The sequence below is a fragment of the Eptatretus burgeri genome, chromosome 14, assembly GCF_056783735.1.
Source record: "Eptatretus burgeri isolate ZD-2024b chromosome 14, Ebu_testis_v1, whole genome shotgun sequence".
NCBI classification, from domain to species: domain Eukaryota; kingdom Metazoa; phylum Chordata; class Myxini; order Myxiniformes; family Myxinidae; genus Eptatretus; species Eptatretus burgeri.
Genome location: NC_140974.1, coordinates 26524280 through 26546342, shown reverse-complemented (window position 1 = coordinate 26546342; position 22063 = coordinate 26524280). Strand labels below are relative to the sequence as shown.

The window sequence follows — 22063 nt, the reverse complement described above, 5'->3', positions numbered from 1 at the left end:
TGAACACATCTTCTTGAATGATGAAGAAAAGGAAAATTTCACTGTTGATCTTTACAATTCATTAAATGATATTTTCCAATAAATAAATGGATGCGAAAGCAATAAGCAATAAGCAAGAAGATTTAAGGAACATCAAGAGTTGGTTTCAAAAGTTGTAAAACAACAGGAAGACATAAAGAAGAAATGCAGACAGAAACTAATGGGCGAAGAAGCATTTGAAAGAAAACAAGAGAAATTTTTTAAACCACTTTTAAAAACTTCCCAAGAAAAAATGAAAGATGTTTCCATAGTTCCCACAGTAGAATATACTCCTAAAAAACTTCAAATGTTAAAAGATTTTGATCAAATGACGGAGGAAGAATTAGAGCATTTAGGAGAATTAGAATATGAAGATGAAGGTTTATTTCAACAACTTGAAGAGATTAATCGACCCCCTGATTATATTGTGAATGCTCTTCAAAACAATGAATATTCAGCGGATTCAAAAACCAAAACAGGACTCATTCCAACAGAACAACCAGCAATATTTCATCTTGTTCAAGAAAAGGTATTGATATTTAATGATGAATTAAGGTTCTTTGGTTCTGCTCAACCCCCTTTTAAGCTAACTCCGAGATTAATGTTTCTTCTCACAAAAGATGGAAGACAAGGTTCAACTGTGAGGGATGAATCAAAGTATATTGATAAACCATTGGATATGAAAAATAATGATGATAGAGTATATATTGATCTGCTGAACACTCTAAATTATAGGGTTAGTATTTCTGGTAAAAGTCAGAAAAATGAGAAGGAGAAACACATTATTCAGGCTTTAAGTATCCTTGGTTCAGGTATTAGTTTTCTTCCAAATGACCCATCGCAATTAGTTAATAGACTGTTATTGTTGTTAGGTAGTAAGAAGGCTGGAAATAACAATTGTTTTAATGAAGCATCAGCCATTAAATGAACATGAAAATAATTAATAAATCTCAATATAAAGACATTTTATCTCATATGAAATAAGATGAGAAGCACAATCCTGAGTTTTAATTTCACAACAAGCGACCACACATCTTCATTCCCATACCCACTACAACTTGACCCAACAAAAGAATATGAGGCATCTTTATTGTCCATGGAAACGTACAATACCTTATTTAATATAACTGATAAAAATGACAAGTTTAGTTATAATCCCGGAAGTGGATACAAAACGATAACAGTCTCACCCGGAGCACATGAGATTTCTCAAATATCTTCCGAAATTGCTCGTCTTATGAAAGAACAGGGTGATGAACCAAAAAATATTGTTATAGACATTCAAAAACATACTTCAAAATCAACGATTAAACTTAAAATTAACTACAAGGTTGATTTCACAATTGATAATTCATTTAGAGAGTTATTGGATTTCTCCTCAAAAAAGATTGAAACTAATGGGAAGTTTTACAGTGATAATGTCATTCAAATATCCTCAGGAATAAACTCGGTTTTAATTCATTGTGATTTGATTGATGGTGCTTATAATTATGGAATAAAAACAAATACAATATTTTCATTCAGTGCATACTCAACCCCAATTGGTTATAAATTCAATATGGAACCCAAAAATTTGGTTTATCTCCCTGTGTCAGGAAAAACCATACACAGAGTAAATTTTAGGATAACCGACCAAGATAATCATATGATTTCTTTTAATGGAGAAGTTATATCCATCAGAATTCACCTACGTGAAGTTTTCCAATAAATAAATACGATGGTTATTGTGAGGAAACACTAATTTGGAAAATATAAAATAATTACAGGGGATGGGATGTTCCTTTCCCCGTACTACAAGGGTGAAGGTATGTATCTTGGTGGAGGATACTATACACCTAAGAGACAAAGGGGTGTTGGACATCAATTTAGAGGAGATGGGATAATTGATACTCTAATGGGTATTAGTTCAACTATTCTTAAACATAAAGACCCAATTGGTTCAACTGCTTCTGCTGTGGGAAATGTAGCAGGTGCTGTAAAGAGCATAAAAGATGCCCAGAAGGAATCTCATTAATTACAAGTAATAAAAGAAATTAAGAAAGGCAAAACTCAGTTGTCCCCCCAAGAACGACAGAAAATAATTTGAATACTTGCATCAGGGTTTCAAAAGTTTTAACATCTTTTTTCCGAAATAAATACAAGTATGGAAGCAATTGATAGTATCTATGATTTGGATGATACTATTATTATCTCAAACTCCACTAAAAAAGAAGATTACTTCAAGGTAAATGCAATTACTGGAACAGACTGGAATATGAATGGTACAAAAAGTTTTGAAATAAATAATCAACAAACCTATTTGAATCTATCCGAAAGTTTCTTGTTGTGTAAATTTAAATTCACTAAGGCTGGGAATAACACAAACGCTACACTCGTAAATTATTTCTTCTGGAAAATGTTTGATAGTGTGCGTTTGTATATTGGAACACAAGAAGTTGAAGCGGTTGATTATGTCTCTGCTGTATCTGAAATGATGAAATTTACACTCTATACATTCAGTGATAGAATGGGAAAGGGGTCTGTCGAAGGTTTTATTCATGATATGTCAACGGGAACAAACACAGACCCTGGATATACTCAAAGGAAAGGAGCGTATAATGATGATACAAAAGCAGTTAATAGTTTTACTGTGGCAGTTCCTCTTAAAGGTATATTTGGATTTTGTGATCATGATAAAGTTCTGTATGGTCTTAAAATTAGATTTCAACTACAAAGGAATGATAATGTAAATAGATTGCTTTTTGGTGTTGGTAGTGCTTTTGGTGATCATAATAAATTTGTAATTGAGGAAATGAGTTGGTATATTAGTGAATATACTCCTAATCCTAAAACAGAAGAGATGTTGAATAGAAGTCTTAACTCAAAGAAACCACTCAGTGTATCATACCTCAAAAGAAGATGTCAACACGTTAAACTCAACCAAACCACTTACACGTGGAATTTGGGTGTTCTGGAAGGAAAGCCACGATATCTGTGGATCATTTTTAAAAAGCCTGATGGTGACACTGCGACTGATAAGAATAATGCATTGAGTGATAATGTGAAGGTGAAACAACTTCGCGTTTCTCTAGATGGAACATTTTATCCACGAGATAGATTGGAAATTAATTGGGAAAAAATGATTTTGCTGAAACATACAAGTCTTACCAAAAGGTGTGTGAAAGTAATGGAAATAAAGAACCTATTTTGGATATGACAGCATTTAAAAGTTTGTATATAATCTATGCGTTTGACCTGAGTGCTCAAAAGGAAACTATAAAGTCTAATCGAGTGGATACTTCCCTATACATTGAAAGAGGAGAGAGTGAAGAAGTTGATACATATTGTTTGCTTTTGGAAGAAACAGAATTGCAGATTAATGCAGATAATGGTGTGATGATTAGTCTCACATAATTTTTTGTAAAATAAATGAGTGGCAAAGTACCAACTGGGGTATATGTTAATAAAATCAATCTTCAGAAACTATCATCTTGTGTTCAAAATCAAAAGCCTTGTCCGATTAACGTTAATACAATTCAGAGAAAAGGAGCAGTAAGAATTGATGTTTTGCTCACAAGAGAACAGGTTAAAATCTTGAATGACACTGGCTCACTTAAAATTAAAAATGACAAAACCAATGTTGAAAAAATATTCAATAAGAGAGATGAGTGGAGGATTTCTCCCATTTCTAATTCCTTTATTTGCTGGTTTAAGTGCGGTTGGAGCATTGACGGGTGGTATTTCAACAGCGGTGAAAACTGCCAACGAAAGGAAGGCTCAACTCCAGGCTCAAAAAGAATTGGAAAGACATAACAAAGTTGGAGAAACAAATTAGTGGAAGTGGTGTAATTGTAGATTTTGCTGAAAAACTTGAAGGTCTGCCTGATAAAGCGAGATTGTTAGTTGGAGATATGCTTTCTTCTGTAGCACAAGCAGGTGTAAAATTAACGAAAAGAGGTAATGGATTATATCTTTCTTATAAATAAATGAGCATTGATGAGTGGTTTAAATAATTTGGAAAGAATTCAACATCAAATTTACAACTTGTCAAATATTGTAAGAAATTAAAAATTCATAATGTGGTTATTTGTATGAGAGATGAATTAACAAATGTGCTGAAACATACAAAGAATATTATTATGAACTTAGAAGATAATAATGGGAACGGTTCTCATTGGGTTTGTATTTTTAATAGTCAAGACAAATATTATTTTGATAGTTTTGGTCTTCCACCACCTATTGAAGTCATAAAATTCTTACAGAATGGTGTTTATCAAACATTTCAAGTCCACGAATTAAATTCCAAGTGTTGTGGTCAATTATGTCTATATGTGTTATTTCAACTCAACAAAAATAAAAAAATTTATGACATTATTTTTAATCTAATATAAATGACTTATGTTGGTAAAGATGGTTCTATCTTTGGTGTATCCCAAGAACTGGATATTGATTAATCAAATTATTCCACAAAGGCACAGGGTGAACGACATAAATATAATATAACCAAAAATATTAACATGAAAAATGCTTATAAATTAAAAAATTATCCAAGCCCAACTGACACGAATGACTTGGTGAGATTAAGCGATTTATCACAATATATATCCTCAAATAAAATGGCCGTGTATTCCAAAAGATACAGAAGTGTTGATATTATCTCCAGGTCATACAGAATTCACAGTTCGAATTAAAATATTTTTTTAGAAAGAAGGGCATATCGTTTGTATGAGAATAGAACAATGGGGGTATGATATGAATGATTTAGGGTATAATTGGTCATTTAAAATTGACCTCGAAGACCTGGAACAATTAAATCAGTCTCATAAGGAAGAATATTATCCACTTGGTATGGAGAATAAGTTTTGTGGAGCCACGATTAGTAAGCAACAAATAAAAGAATTTAATAAGGGTAAATATAATAATGGTTTTGCCCTTGTTTATATCATGAAAACAGAAAAAACAGGATTATATATAATAAGTAAGGAAATACAAAATAATTTAACTATGGGAAGATGGGAAGGTGTTTTGTGCCATAATATTATTCTAACATATATTTCTAATTCATAAATGACAGCAAGAAGGCTTCAAGAAAATTATCATTTCTGTGTCCAAGCATACCTTCAAGAAAAGGGTATTCGGTATTTTAATAAATATGTTCTATAACATAAGAATGAGGTATTTTCAATAAAAGATTGGCATTATGCTGATGTTGATAAACCGACAACTTTAGATTTAATTAGAATGTTAAATAATGAAAAAATTATAAAGTTAAGAAAAGGTAAGGCTCTTTTAGAAATTCAAAAGAAATTTTATTGTTTTCCTGTTGTAAAAAAAATTATTTTGGATTCAGGAATAACAAGAAATCCTGATCAATATATGTATGATATTCTATGGGGTGTAAGCGATTCAAGGATAATAAGGGATGAGGAAGGAGTTGAAGAAGAGAGGGAAGAGGAGGAAAAGGAGAAGAGAGAGAAGGAGAGGGAGAAGAAAGAGAAGGAGGAAAGAGAGAAGAGAGAGAAGGAGGAGAGGGAGAAGAGAGAAGGAGAGAGAAGAGAGAGAAGGAGAGGGAGGAGAGGGAGGAGAGGGAGGAAAGAGCGAAACTAAATAAATATGAAAATATGGAAACCGATGAGATTAAAAAAAAGATTGGGGGTATTACAGAAAATAACTCAACCCACCGAGGAGGAAAACAAAGAATTAACAAGTCTATATGCAATATTTTCAACAAGACTATTGACATCGACAAGATATTCATTTCAATTCAAGTTTTTCTTTTTTTTTTTTTTCTTAAATAAATGGAGGATAGAGTGAAAGCATTTCTAAGGATTCTTTATGTTTTAAAAATCAAGATTCAAATGTGCATGTTGGAAACTAAAAAGGTTTTTGCACTCTGCAGGAATTTTTCTCATAAATAAATGAGTTATTGTCTCAAATGTCAAAAGAAAACTAATACTAAAAATATTTCTTACATTAAAAGTAAAAATAACAGGGTTATACGAAAAGGTATACGTTCGGTGTGTGGTTCAAAAAAAATCAATTAATCTCCAAACACAAACTAGGAGGAGATATACAAAAGTTTTTATCAGGAAGTAAATTTACAACTACTGGAATACCAGGGGAATTACATCTACCAGGGTATTCTTTCTGTGGTCCAGGCACAAACTTGGATAAAAGATGAGATGAGGCAGACAATCCTAAATCATGGAGTAAACCCATCAATAGAGTTGATGAAGTGTGCATGAGACACGATATTGATTATGGGAATACCACAACTTTGGAAGAGAAGCATGAAGCCGATAGAGAAATGCTGTATAATTTGTCTCTGATACAAAATCCAACCTTGAGAGAAAAAGTTGATCGGTTCATTGTGAAGAAGATGATCAGTGCTAAATTGAAACTTGGACTTGGAAATTCAAAAAGCTTATAGGCTCTAATGATGACATTAAGACTGAAGAGCAATTAGCTGATGAATTACATAAACCAATATTCACAAAGTTTCGTAGAAGGAAGGTATATTCCAAGGAAGTTGATTATATCTGGTCCGCTGATTTGATTGAACTCAATAATGATAAGGGGTACAAGTATGCTTTAACCGTTATTGATTTGAGGAGTAGATACGCATGGGTTGTCCCTTTAAAAAACAAAACAGGTAATACTCTTATGTTAGCCTTTCAACAGATATTTAATAAAAGTAAGAGAAAACCTAAAAAATTGTGGACTGATGAGGGTGGAGAGTTTTATAACAAGACATTTATGAATTTTCTAAAATATAACAGTATTACATTATACAGTACCTTTAATGAAGGGAAGGCAGTTGTTGTTGAACGTTTTAATCGTACCTTAAAAGAGAGATTATATAAAAAATTCACACAACTCGGTTCACAACAATGGTCATCTTTTATTCAGGATATTGTGGATAAGTATAATGACACGATTCACACGTTCACAAATATGAAACCATCAGAAACATTTACAAAATTAAAATATGAAAAAGAGATTAATGTCAGAAAACCTAAGTTCAAGTTGGTGATATCGTAAGAATATATAGGTGGAAATCTCATTTTGAAAAGGGTTATACTAAACGATGGACGAACGAACTTTTTTAAATTGTTTATGTAATAGATACGGTTCCTTGGACTTATAAGATATATGATTTGGAAGGGGAAGAGATTTTAGGTTCATTTTATTCACAGGAATTACAAAAGACAAAACTAAGCAGATAATACCCATGGGAGCAATGGGTTGTCCCTTCACTCCCTCCTACTATACACCTTTGTGGACACTAGAGGGCCAAGTCCGAGGTGTATAACAGTATATAATGTGTGTCAAGGGGGGATGTTCTTAGATCTGTGAACCCCACACACAGAATCCTCAACTGAATAGTCAAGGCTTAACTTTTGTTTGTTGATGTGTGTGTGTATGTGCGTGTGTGTGTGCGTGTGTGTGTGTGTGTGTGTGTGTGTGTGTGTGTGTGTGTGTGTGTGTGTGTGTGTGTGTGTGTGTGTGTGTGTGTGTGTGTGTGTGTGTGTGTGTGTGTGTGTGTGTGTGTGTAATGGGAGCAATGGGTTGGCGCTTCACTCCCTCCTACTATACACCGTTGTGGACACTCGAGAGCCAAGTCCGAGGTGTATAACAGTATATAATGTGTGTGCAATGGGAGCAATGAGTTGGCCCTTCACTCCCTCCTCCTATACACCGTTGTGGACACTCGAGGGCCAAGTCCGAGGTGTATAACAGTATATAATGTGTGTGCAATGAGTTGGCGCTTCACTCCCTCCTCTTATACACCGTTGTGGACACTCGAGGGCCAAGTCCGAGGTGTATAACAGTATATAATGTGTCAAGGGGGACGTTCTTAGATATGTGAACCCCAAACACAGAATACTCAACTGAATAGTCAAGGCTTAACTTTGTTTGTTGGTGCGTGCGTGCGTGTATGTATGTGTGTGTGTGTCCCAACCCTCACATTCAAAATCTCAACCCCAACCCTCACATTCAAAATCTCAACCCCAACTCAATCCTCGCCCAACACAATATCTTTTTCAAAATGAGATTTCCACCTATATATATTTTTTACGTTTTTTTTTTTCTTCTCTTCTTCCAATTCTGTCTTTTAAGGCTTTCAGGTTTGATGACGTAGAAAGGAGGAGTAAGCCTGCACTTTCTTCCCAGAACTTTCTTGATCTTGCTCCCATCAAGCACCATCTGACAAAGAACTACATCGATAGGTTTAGATCCCAAAGAGTGATAGCAACTCCAAAAGTCTCCAAAATATAAATAAATAAAATAATAATAAATAAATAAATAAAAGTCTCCAAAAAAGTTTCAAGTCTCCAAAATAAACCCAACTTTCCAAGTCTTCAAGGTATAACCACATTCCTGTTGAGTTTCCAAGATATGTATCACATTGTGAGTTATCAAGCCAGAACCCACATTTCAAGTCTCCAAAATAAAACCAACTTACAAAGTCTCTAAAGGATAACTCATTTCCTGATTTTTTTCAAAATTTGTGAGTCTCCAAGGTAGGTCCCATATTTAGAACCATCTTGGCAGAACCCTTTTCCTGAGTCTCCAAGGTAGTTATTTAAACCATCAAGGCAGAACTCATTTACTGATTTTTTCAAAATTTGTGAGGTCTCCGAGGTAGGTTTCATATTTAAAACCACCAAGGATAACTCATTTACTAATTTTTTCAAAATTTGTGAGTCTCCAAGGTAGGCCCCATATTTAGAACCATCTTGGCAGAACCCTTTTCCTGAGTCTCCAAGGTAGTTATTTAAACCATCAAGGCAGAACTCATTTACTGATTTTTTCAAAATTTGTGAGTCTCCAAGGTAAAACTTGTATTCTGGCTCATCAAGGTATAACTTGTTCAGTGGGTATTGTCTTGATAACTCGCAATGAGTACTATTGCTGTAAAACTCTTTTTCAGGATTTTGCTGGTCTCCAAGGTATAACTCTTTGGTTGGGTCATCAAGATCGAGCTCGTTCTGTGGGTCTTGGTCGCTCATAAGGTCTTCAACCAAGCCAACAATTTCGCCCCAAGTTGTGGCAAAATCGGTATTTTCATATTGCATTTCAGATACAATTTCCTGTGAGAGAAAATAATAATGTATTAATTAAGTTATTTAATTATTAAATGAGTCGATGTTTAAAAGGAACTAAAAATAGGGAAATAAAATCTTACCTCAATGGATAAGAGGTTTGAATCCAGTTCATCAACTTGAAGGTTTAGTTCCATACAAGTAGTAGAGCTCCAAGCAAACACACAGCACACCATTGCCAGCAAAAAAAATATGTTTAAAATGGAGCCTGGGCTTGAGGCTTTTATAGGGAAAGACTGGTGGGTGTGGTTTCCTTCGGAAATTCCCTGGGCAAGCCCAGGCAAGCCTTCGTTGGGAAATTTTTAAAAACCATAACATGCTGGAATTTTCTAGCGATTTATTTGTCAGAGATGAACTGGAAATGATGTAAGAGTAGGCGGGGCTTAGCAAAAGGGGGCGGGACATAGGAAAAGTGGGCGTTGCTTACGAAAAATACCTCATGAAAGTGGGCGGGGCTTAGAGGAAAGTGGGCGGGGCTTATGAGAAGTGGGCGTGGCTTATACAAAAAAATAATCTGAGGCTCAGGAGGTGGTCAGATGAGATCATAAAGAGAAGTTTATCATTTCGTAATGGCACAAAACGGGTATCTTAAAAATATAAAGATTCAAATGTTTTGTTTTGAAATATTTTAGATGGGGATTATTGTGCAAAGAAAATTAAACTATTGAAGGAATTTGAGAATGAACAAATCTTTGTAGGTTCAATGAGTGAGCTAAACAATATGCATCGGTTATTTGAAAAAGAGTGTCCCGAGGCTTCAACGTTTCAGATATTTCTTTGGATTCACCTTTAACAAATCATATTACTACTTTGCTACTTGAACAAATCTTTATCTTGTCGCATTGGTTATTTGAAAAAAAGTGTCCCTAGGTTAAAAGGGGAGACAAATAAATATACCTTGGGATAAAAAGGGGGTTTATTTGTTAGGGAAAAAAATATGATTCGCTGAAAATCCCCCATTCATTTACATGGGGAAAAGTGAGCCAGAATCAGTATAATCACCCTACTGCTGACATCTTAGTACTTCGTTATCCCTATTACTTCCAGGTACGTATCAAACTCAATTTTAAAATGAGTCACTCAACCGACTATCACTACCCTTGAAGGGAGACCATTCCATGCATTCTCCACTCTCTAAGTGAAAGACCCTTGTCTTACTACAGCCTAAACAATCCTCTTCTTTACTATTAAACTGTGACCCCTTGTCCTGTCACTGTCAATTCTACTGAAAAAATCTTCTGCACTTATTTTGTCTCAACCCTTCATTATCTTAAACATCTCAATAAAATCCCCTCCCAGTCACCTCCATTATAATGCATGAACTCCTGTCTCCTTCAGCCAGACCGAGCTGAGTCGAGCTAGGCCCGGAATTAATTGAGTGCTCTCTTATGAACCCTCACTCGGGTAGCTAATGTATGTCCTTCCTCCGAAGTGGTGACCAAATCTACATGATATTCCAGATGAGGAATCCCCACGGAATGTCTATGCAATGTTAACACTTCCTCTTTTGATTTAGAAATTTATCCTGATATGAATACAACCCAAAACCCTGTTTGCTTTACCTATATATACCTGGCACTATCCTCTCTGCTTACACCCCTCTCACCCCTCCCCCCACCCCCACATATCTATTGCCACCCCCAGATCCTTCTCCCGTTTTGTAGGGACCTAAAACAATTCCCTACACCAACTAAGGAATGGGGTCAGAGATCATTTAATATTACCTTTCATGTAGCAACAAAGAATGTCCCACGATCAAGCTGGGTCTACGGGCCAATTACTTCGCCATCACAGACAGCTCGGTGGTCGCTCTGTCTTCTCGCACTTTCTTTCTGATATTGCACCCTCTGCTCTTTCCGTGCTTTGTCACCCCCCCACCCCCCACCCATGTTTCTTCAGGGCGCACACAGTCCAACATCAACCCCGTTCTGGTAAAACTACCTAAATCCAGGATCACTGCACACCTACACTCATGTGTTCCTCTTCCCCCCTCCCCCCCCCCACCACCTGTGGAATCAACTTCCACATCCTCTTCAATCTCATTTTCCCTCCAGGTCTTCAAGACAGCTGTTTACCGCCATCTCAGATCATCCCCCATCCAAAACCATGTTATTTTCTACACCCGTTAACCCTCACACTCTTCCCCTCCTGTCCTCCGCACACACCCAAGCCCACCTCCTTCCATTTTTCCAGTTTTTTCCTTCCTTCCACCTCTGATCTGCTTTTTCACTTCCTCTACTCCCACTTGGATTTCCTCTAAAAGCCGTCACTCACCCCCGAGATAGATACTCTCAATGTTTGGAAGTTTCTCTGATTTTGATTCCTCATTGGGCCCACACTCCGATTAACCCTTTCCTTACCACTTCTATACTTAAAGAGTGTCTTGCTGTTATTGTACACCGCTCTGTCCCAACTCCATATCCAGGCGATGCATGATGCCATTGCCAGGCGCCAGAGGAAGGGCGTACTCAGTTTTCACTCCGTTTGGTTATTTGCAAAATCGAAGATTTTTCAAGTATATTGGTCAGTCGATTTTGTTACTACTTGGCAAAAAAAAATTATTTGACAAGTATTTTTGTGTTTGTTGATCCGTTTGTGATTGATCGCCTCCGTTTGTTTTTTTTGTGTGTTTGTTTGTTTGTGTCTTTGTCCACTCGCCTCCAGCCCAAACCACTCAACTGATCATTCTGAAATTTTCAGAGATTAATGTCACCGACCCTGCAACAGTCCAAAATTGAAGTTTCTTAAAATTGGGTCGACCAAAAAGGTCTACAAAGGCCAATAGGCCAATTTGAGCCAAATTTTCAACAATCCTCAAATTTTCATGTTTCCCACACTAATCCTCCAACCACAAATTAATATTTATCGCTTTCTTGAAAATTCTCCACTGTCACACATTCTCGGGAGAATCCCAGCAAAAAAGTGCATTGACCCTTGCTAACTCCCCATCCACCCCACCCCCTAATTGATCTATACCCCCAACAATTTGTACCTTATCTTAAAGTACTCCGAGTATACTCTACCCACACAGTTTGTTTCCCGTGTGTGGGACACCATGGGTGTGGGACAACAGTCCATACACCAGAACTAATGTCCCTCTACCATGACCAGTCAAAACATCATCCAATATTCCATCAATATCCCTCAACACCCACCCCTCTGAAACAACACAAAATCTGATATTTATTTTCGGTACCTACCACAAAAGGAAGAGTCCACATACCAATAACCTCGTCCCTGATTTAAAGAAACGATCTCACTGGCCTACCTCCTTTCTCCATCTAATGACCGCCACTGCATGCACCCATAACACCCACACCACTGCCAATGTCATCTGCACCACAACCCTCACACGGACCTGCAGCTTACGATTGAGGAGCCTAAATGATCATAAAAGGAGTAAGATAATACAAGTGAATGTAAATTGTGCTAGGTGACAATATGTTGAGTGTGTTAATCCTGAGACAGCTTGGCCTCCCTTTATCATGTTGGCGTAAAAAGCAATAACTTATTCCCTTTCTTTTGTAGAACTGCAAAGAAGAAATACTTCCAGCTGGCCCCCCTCGGAGTGCAGGCCTCGGCCTAGAGTTGCCTGCTTTCTCATTCCAAGCAGGCGGCACCCTGCGGTCGAGTGAATCACGTATATCGGTCACGAGCATCGATTCGGTCGGCAGTGTCGCAGAGAGACGCAGTACGATGGATTGTGTACGTGATGTGACCGACACCATTCAGCCTTTGAACTCTGTGCTATTCTACTAATTGTGCAATCTTCATCCTGAGCACTCAGCCAGAATTTGGTGCCCATCCCACATTCCAAAAACATTGTGCACTCGAAAAAGCATTTTCTGAGGCCTTCATTTTACTCTTATTTTTGTTGTGTAGAGTTCGTTGGTGCTTCAACAAGAGAAGTTGACGAAGAGCGAAGTACGGTCCCTGCTCCTTGTTTTCCTCCACATTCTCAAGCACATACCTCCAGGTGTGTTCAGCCTCAACCTCCAGGCTTATGTTAGATTAGGCATCAGAGTCATTTTCAAGCAGTCCTCGTTTAATGGATGTGTATGCTTTCTTTTTTTTTTCTGACATGGATGATTTACAGATGTCTTCCCAACATTCTGAAATTTCCTCTTCCTTGTGTACTCAGTCCTTTATAATTCGCAAATCATGTGCATTTCCAGATGCCTTGCTTGCTTACTGGAAGCAGCTCTCTCCGGCCAACATTCCCGGATTCTTCAGCCTACTCGAGTGAGTTTTGTATTTGGATAACAACCCCTAATTAACAAAATACTAAACTTCGGGTTATTAGAATGTAATCAAAAACCCAACCTTCGTTCTAACCTTCCATTATTTTGATCAGGATGTGTGTGAAACATTTCAAGTACTGTGGGAAAAACCATCACGGCACCAGGTAAAAAGAGGAATCTGCAAGAATGAGGTTTTCACCTCCTTTTAGTTTTAACACGCCTGTGATAACAGATTCATTTATTTGGATTTTGGATTACATGTATTATTGTATTGGCGTTAAAATTATATTGTTTTTACTTGCTCAAAGTTGGAGTTTTTTATTGCAATTTAAGTACATGATTTCACAACATTCTTCATCTTCTTCACTCTCAGCACCGCATCAGACCAAACACATCATCAACGATCTCGCAGCCACACAGCGGCGCTCGTTCGCCGATCCCAAACTCTACCCACTCGTCGATCTGCTCATGGGATTCCCAGAACTGCACGAGTTCGTTCTCATGATGGTATGGAGCGTCACGTAGCTCAAACTCTTTGGATGATTTAAATGGTAATTAACTCGAGGCTAATCACGCATGACTCTGCTTAGCCTCCGTATGAAGGGACCAGGTGCATTAAGTCTTCGTACTGTTTGTCATGTCAAACTCAGCCACTGGTGCAGGCAAGGTATTCTGAATCAGTGTGGGTCCCAATCCCAGATAAATGGGGAGAGTTATCAGCAGGAAAGGCATCCGACTGTAAAACCTGGAGAAAGGAATCCAAATAATTGTTGATATGAATGGGATTGGCACCGATTGTAGGCCATGTCCTATAAGCGATGCGTGGGTCCCCACCTAAACCTTGTGAGAAATGAGCATGGGCTACCATCCAGTGGATGAAGATGGCCAAAGGAGGAGGTTAGAAGGGGAGGCAAAAAGGTGACCAAACTTAAAATAGCAAGTCTAAATGTTGGTAGCTTGATAGGAAGTAGTGAAATAGCCGACATGGTGGTGAGAAAAGGTATAAAATCATGTCTTCAGGAAACAGATTGAAAGGGAAACAAAGCATGAAAAATTGGTCGTGGACATAAACTTGATTACTGTGGACATGATTGGAGAAGAACTGGTGTTGGAGTCGTACGATGTGAAGAAATGAAGGACTCGGTACTGACAGTGGATAGAATTAGTGACAGAATTGTTCAAAGTAAAACTGGAAATTCAGGGTGAAATGTGAACCATAGTCAGTTGTGCACCACGGATTTGGTGTGGATCTGAGGAGAAAGTAGAATCGTGGGAACAGATGGACAATTTAATGCAAACAATACCAAGTGGTGACAGATTAGTGGTGGCAGGTGACCGAAATGAATAAGTGTGGAGAGAAGGAGTGGGATATTAGGATATTTGTAGTGGAAATGGTCTTGGAGAAGTAAACGAAGATGGAGTCATGCTCTTGAAGATCCAACGGCATATCAATTGGTAATGCGGTACTCATCACTTGGTATAAAAAAAACGTAGGAACCACCTTGTAACCTACAATAGTGGTGGTGGAGAAACAGTTGGATTACATCATGGATAGGAAAGAATATGTAAAAGAAGCAAAGAATTGCAAAGTCTTCCCAAGTGAAGAACTGTGACCACCCAACACATTGTGCTGGTCGCAGAGCTGATGGGAAAGAAAACAAGTTTAAAAAGCCATAAAATGTTATGGTCCCCATTGTTTTAGTAATTTTTCTGCATGGAGTTAAAGGGCCGGCCAGCCCATATTTATGTACAACGAACATGGCTGCCAGTCTACCAGTCGGCCATCCTTGATCAGATCGCTAATTAAAGTGGGGTACACATGTATGCCAACATGTACTGTGTTTGTGCCTTGTTTGAACAAAGTCAGACCACACATTCACTCACTCTTTCTCCTCAAGGACCATACTGCAAACCCTCCCATCAACTTGCTCAACAACACTCGCAAAGAAGTTCAGTCATTCAAACTCTTGGGTCTCACTCTCAACCATGATCTCTCTTTGGCAAGCCACAATTCGAAGTTGACCTCCAAAGCCAGATGTTGACTTGGCATCCTCTATAAAGCAAAGTTCTTCCTTGGCACATCTGAGCTCCATATCCACCTGTAAGGCTTTCAGCCACAGTTTGATGGAATTCTGCTCCACTCTCTGGACTGGGTCCCTTGCCTCACATCTTGCTCAGCTTGATGATATTCAATATAATTGGAATCTCTCATGATGAAGTTGAGTCTGTGGGCCTATACCTTTGCCATCACCACTAGGTCGGTGGTCTCTCTGTTTTCTTCCACCTGCTTCCTGGTTTTGCACCCTCTGCCCTCTCTGTGCTTTGTCCACCCCCATGCCACCCCCTCCCCCTCCCCAGGTAACTGAAAGATGCACGCAGTCCTCCAGTATACTCCTCCTGGTGAAACTGTCAAAATCTAGAACCACTGCTCACCTCCACTCATTTGTTCCTCTTTTTTCCCCACTTGTGGAACCACCTCCCACACTCTCTTCAATCTCATTCTTCCCTCCATGTCTTCAAGACAGCTGTTCACCACCATCTCAAATCATCCCCCATCCAAAAATCATGAGCTTTTCTCCACCTGTTAAACCACCCCCCCCCATCCCTCTCAAAATTTTGTTTTTGTATATCCATCCTGTCCACCTCCTGCGTTCTCCCCTACTATCATCTTTACCTGCATCCCTTGCTTGTTTGTCTGTCTATTTTCTTCCCCTGCTCTGCTCTTGACATTTCCCACTCCTCCTTCTGCTGTTCCTTTTGTTATGTTGCCTCCTGATCCATTCTGTGTTCTAGCTATTCCATGAGCCTTGACTATGAACACCAAAAAAAGAATAAAAGAAGACGAATACTGCTTGTTTGTGTCCCCCCTGAATTGGTTCTTTTTTGCCTCCTGCTTATGTAATGTTAATTGCGAGTTCTACACCAGGCTGTTGGCTTGGCTCGCAGTTGTATTGCGCAGTCCATTTTGTCTTACTCGTCTGTTCATTCAATTCGATGTCCTGAAAACTGTTGCCGTGCGTGAGGTAACCTTTCATATTCTTTCTCATGTGCACAGGTGTGGAGGTCAGTGAAGCCTTGCTGGCCGCTCATCTTTCCACTGAGGTCTGTCTTACCATCCTTGATGTTTTAGATCTCTTCACGACTCATCACAAGGTGATTATCAACAACCTGTTTTACATGAACAGTTCATTCATTATTACCTCCACCACCGAAGGTGAAGGAGGTTATGTTTTCACCCCTCTCTGTCTGTCTGTCTGTCTGTCTGTTTGTCTGTCAGTGTGCAGGATATCTTTAAAAAGTTGTGGACGGGTGTGGATGAAATTTGGTGGGCAGGTTGGGTGTGTGACAAGGACGAACTGATGAGATTTTGGTGAAGATCCGCATCCGGATCCGACTACTATAATTTTTAAGTGATTCTTCACCATTGAGAGATTGGGCCAAAAACGATATATAGCACGGTATCTTAAAAAGTTGTGGAGGATTCAGATGAAACTTGCTGGGCAGGTTGGGTGTGTGGCCACGACAAATTGATTCGATTTTGGTGAGGATCTGAATCTGGATCTAGATACGGGAATTATTTAATCTTTCAAGTGATTTTTCACTATTGAGAGATCGGGACAAAAACGATATCGTACTTTATAGCATGAGATTTCAAAAATGTATTGGGCCCGGTATGTTCTCGTGGATCAGGCATAACGTGGCGGAGGTATGTGCTCCACCGAGTACCCTTCTAGTTATTATTATAGATTATACACGTCGTTGTGAAAAATTTCCATGATCACTTCATGAAACAGGCTGTTTTGTTCGAATCCTTTAATTTGTGTCAGAGCCATTCCCTCAGAAAGATGTATTGGTTCACGAGCACCAGCCAGAGTGACCACTATATTCGTTGTGTCTGTGTGTCTGTATGTATGTCTGTCTGTCTGTCCAGAGCACAATTTCGTGGAATGTGATCCGATTTGGATGAAACTTGAATATGATGTTGATATCAATGCCTCGTTTTGTCTTCCTGGCGATGGGCATCCCACACCCATAGTGGGCGGAGCCACGCCCACTTGTAATTTTTGTTTTTTTTCATATTTTTTTTCGATTTTTTTGATCGAAATTCCCACTCGAGAAATTGTGCACATTGGACATATGTACAATATATAAAAAATTCAGTTTGATTCAGTCAATTTTGAGGGAGAAGATAGGTTTTGAAGAAATGGGCAGTGACAGATAGTAGGGTAGCAGCTACGATCGAGAAAAACTATGAAGTGAGACTGAGACTTTGCAATACAGTGAGACGTCTCATCACGCGCCTTTTTGGTTCACAAGCGCCAGCCAGAGTGGCCACTATATTCGTTATGTCTGTGTGTCTGACGTCTGTCTGTCTGTGTGTTTGTCTGTCCAGTGCATAACTCCGTGCACTTTGATCCGTTCTTGATGAAACTTGGTTATGTGTTTGATATCGATGTCGAGTTGTGTTTTCCTGGATGAGGGTGTGCTACCACCATTGTGGGTGGAGCCACGCCCCAAAAATAGCCATTTTTAGGGGGTAGTCGGATTAAAAATCTATCTTCTTCTCGGGAATTGACTGAATGGAATGTATTCTTCGGTATTTGAATAGCAAAATGAATTATCCAAAACTTGTCGTTGTCTGATTTTTCATTTTCGTCCCAAGGTCAAGGTCACAAGGTCAAAAACTTAGAAAATTGTGAATTTTGACATAAAAATCATACGACCGCCCAAACTTTGAGAGCGAGGATGACAATATTTTTTATGCATAATCTTGAGGTCATTCCTCACCTAAAGTCTTGAAACCATTTTGCTCTATCTCAAACACCTTGCCCGTGGCGCCCCCTTCAAGTTTGTTTTTACGCTGATTTCATCAAAGTATGGATAATCCGAGGAGTGCGAAATGCCATATAGCCTATATGACGTTATATTGTTCCTGGAATGTTCAAGAGGACGTTTTGCACCAAAGGTCATAATTCATGACCTTTGACCTTTAAAGGCCACAAAGGTCAAATTTTCAAAGTTGTGGGAATCAAGCTGGGTTTTCGACCTTCTTCGACGAACGAACTCCAATAAGCTATAGCACGTATCCTGTTTCCTTATATTAATGTCCACAACATTGTTTTGTGACCTTTAAAGGTTATGCAAAGGTCAAATTTTGAAAGTTGTTGAACGAAACCAGGTTTTCGACATTTTGCAGCTAATAACCCGTCACTCGTACCACATCATTTTGATCATTTTTATAACTTGGTCAAAAATGATCACATTGTCTCATCCTTGACTTCTGAAACAATTTACATCGTCAAATACCGCTCATGAAGCCGCTGTAACACCTTGACGTTTTAGCCAACGTATGCCGACGTATGAAAAATTTGGCGAATACGCTGGCACACGTCGAATACGTTATGGGTAAGTTTTGTATATGTTAAGAGCACGCTGAAGCATGCTGGCATACGTCGTAGTACACCGAGCTCATCGACAAATTTTGTGCATGTTCTGCATACGCTGGCCATAAGTTGAAGGCACGTTATGCGATCGTTGATACACGTCGACACACGTTACTTGTAAGTTACTCATAAGTCGAAATACGTCGAGGTAATGTCTGGCATACCCGAAACTGATTTCTCACCTATGAGTAACGTGCTTTGAACCTATGTGTAACGTATCTCCAACGCATATTGACGTATGTAGACGTATTTGACGTCTTCCGGATGACCACAGAACTTACTGAACGTGTTTCTGACTTATAGATACCGTATAATGGCGTATTGGTAGCGTTTAGGGGAATTGGTATATAAAAATGGGATTCACAGGAGGAACCCGTCAGTGTTCCAGACTCCATGGTGAGCAGATGTCCATGTCATCCGAGAGATGGAGGATCCGGCAAGGCTGAGACGAGAATACCGACTAGCTGTCCTCCAACATCAACATGACCTCATCGATTTGACACTGTACCAGTTGCGTGCCAATAGAGCCAGGAGAAGAAGAGGTGAACGGAGGAGAAGGAACTGGGTGAGACCATGGATCAGGAGGCGATGGCAGTTTGGCATGTATGACCATCTCATGGTGGAACTCCGGAACGAGGAGTTCTTCGAAGTTTTCTTCGGGATGACCGTGATGTTGACACTTTGATGTCTAGTGCGGTTATGATTTGAATCGTCGAGCGGCAGCCTTTTTATAGGCTACGCCACGTGATCGTCGGCGATACGCTGCCGCGCTATGCATAAGTTAGACTATCGTTGGGCATAAGTTGTGAACGCCGACAACACGCTTAACATTCCTTGGTATAATTTATCTATAAATTATCGAAACGTTCTGTGTACGTTACTAATACGTTATGCATACGTCCAACTCGTTATGAATACACTATTATACTGTTACGAATTTCAGTCCGCCCGGCGTGCGATCGGCCGCGTAACTCTAATAGCAGCCATGTCGCCCACCGGACAGACAATTCAGTCATGACCCTCCTGGAACTACCGCCAGGAGCCAGTCACGGGTGGGGGTTTAACCTCACCACAACCCAGTCCGCATTCTACCCGCGCAGAATAGGGTGAATCGCCGAATGTCGATATTCCTAAGTTCCCGCGCGGGTAGTGTACCGAGGAGTTGTACCATGCCGCAGGTCGGCTCCGGACACGAACCGCTTAAGTGGCTCGTTCCATGCTAAGGGGATAACCGAGCGGAGTTATCACCGACCTCGACGGTTGAGATTACTTACTGGGTGTCTAAACCCACTACCAATCCCTTCCGTGATGCAAGATGGAACTTTCAAACAAAGGAAAGGACGCAACGAAACGGGTCACAATTTAACAAGCACATTTTATTCCACACTCAGACAAGCACATATTTACAGTTATACAAAAACAATGCACGTATACAGTCAAAGCAAGAACACAACGCAGAGTTACAACCGAATAAAAAGGGCAATTATTTTCAGCACACTTAAACAGGTTTACTTACAAGACTGGTGCCACACATACATTTACACAAAAAGCAAAGAAAACAAAAGCCGCCCTCATAGGCAAGGAGGCAGACAGGTCCGTGGACCAAATGCGCGTGGGACCTGGTTGAGCGGCCAGGTCCACGAGACCGAAGTGGTCTCACCCGCGCGCTCGTGGCGCGATGGCGGGCGAGTCGCAATGTCAGCGTAACGCGCCTGAGTCCGTGCCCCTGGCGTGGCCAGTGAGCTCCCTCTGTCGTGCTCTGCGCAAGCACGTGTTTCTGGGTCGGCACCACGGTTGGGGTGGGGAACGGATGGGGTTACCGGCGCTATCTCAGCGTGGATGGGGGGAATTGTTGATGCCCGGGATGGGGAAGGTTCTTGTTGCTCGGGATGGGGCGAGGGGAATGGCTGACGCTGGGTACCCCCGAGCGGGGCCTCGGGACCGCACTGACTCCGGCGAACCCTCACCCCCGAACCTTCCTCCGCGTCCCTGCTCCACTCCGCAACTCGCCCCTCGACCTCCACTCCGAGCTCCGTCTCCCGTTCGTCGATCGGGCCCCGTCTGCACTGCCTGCTTCGAGCTTCTTCCTTTCCACCGTCCGTCCCCGTATATCCTTCACTGCCGACTTCTCCGACTCCCCCAGACTCACGGCTCCACCGACTGACCTCGAGCCGCGCCGCGTTCGCTCTTATATAGCCCGGGGGAGGGGCGTTTATGCAAATACGCGGATCAAATCGCGTTTAGAGGCGGGGCTACGCTGCCCGATGTTCAACCATGGGATGGACGGAAAGGGGGCGTGAACCTCTCCTGATCTGTTTCTCTCTCCAAATAGGGATCCATATGTTTCGCGTTTGGAGGCGGGGCCACACCGCCAGACGCTCAGCCATTGGACGGACGGAAAGGGGCGTGAACCTCTCCTGATCCGTTTTTCCTCTCCCAAAAGGATCCATGTGCACTCGTGGCACGACGCGTTTGGTAACAATCACCGAATGGGCTTTGGACAGCATGACGTTCGGTGTTGACAGGTGGTGTGGTTGATGGTTGTGGAGGAAGAAAGGTGAAGGTGGTGGGGGGTTTGCTGTGATGGTTTGGTTGTTGGCAGGCGTGGTTTGAGAATGGCGGTGAGGAGATGTTTGCGGGGTGGGGTTGTGGAGGTGAAGGTCGTGGCGGTTTGGTGTAGTTGTTCGGGGGCGTTGTTGGTGGTGGCGATTTCGTTGTTGGGGAATGATTGGTCCAAAATAATGACAGAGAAAAGAAAAACGGCTATCTCAAAGGATCGCAGCCCGGTGAACACGGAAATTCCCTCTAAACAACGGTGGGGAAATCTAACTACACAATTACTTATCGTCATAACTGATCTAAGGACCCTTTATGGTGTATTGCGAATTTCCACAGCCGTAACAATACTCCCAAAACTGGAAAAAAAATAGGTCAGCGTTTTAGATAAATTTTGATACGTTGCCATACGCTGGCTAAATCGTCAAGGTGTGACAGGGGCTTGAACCATCGTCGCCTCCTAGCTTGTATTTTATCTTATTCATATCATTCGCGCTCATGTATTTATTATGTACATGAAGGGAGGACTAAAACTCCAGAAAGGAAAAGAACCAAAAGTCAAGAAAGGAGGATCAAAACCCCACAGTGTGAAGCCGAGAAAGGTGAGAGGTGGGAGCACCACCCCAGAGGGGAGAGCAGTACTCCATCAGGCTGTGGTGAAGATCACTGAAAGATCACTTTCCTTCCTGAAAGTCCCTGTAGTACCATCTTGTTTACC

The 22063-nt window shown here is 40.4% G+C and overlaps 1 protein-coding gene across 3 annotated transcripts in view; it reads left to right on the top strand.

Moving 5' to 3' along the window:
- LOC147012842 (dedicator of cytokinesis protein 9-like) overlaps positions 1-22063 on the top strand; it is a 230821-nt gene that overhangs the window by 192795 nt on the left and 15963 nt on the right. For 2 of the 3 annotated variants that reach the window (XR_015051080.1, XM_085854116.1), the window contains exons 34-39: positions 12633-12809; positions 12987-13080; positions 13280-13346; positions 13459-13509; positions 13719-13852; positions 16401-16498. Coding sequence is in view for 2 of the 3 variants with exons in the window: in XM_085854116.1 (XP_085710242.1) it covers positions 12633-12809; positions 12987-13080; positions 13280-13346; positions 13459-13509; positions 13719-13852; positions 16401-16498 (621 nt within the window). In the remaining variant the exon portion in view is untranslated. Of the gene's footprint in view, positions 1-8932; positions 9061-12632; positions 12810-12986; positions 13081-13279; positions 13347-13458; positions 13510-13718; positions 13853-16400; positions 16499-22063 lie in introns of those variants that run through there. The other variant, XM_085854117.1, reaches the window with a different exon arrangement.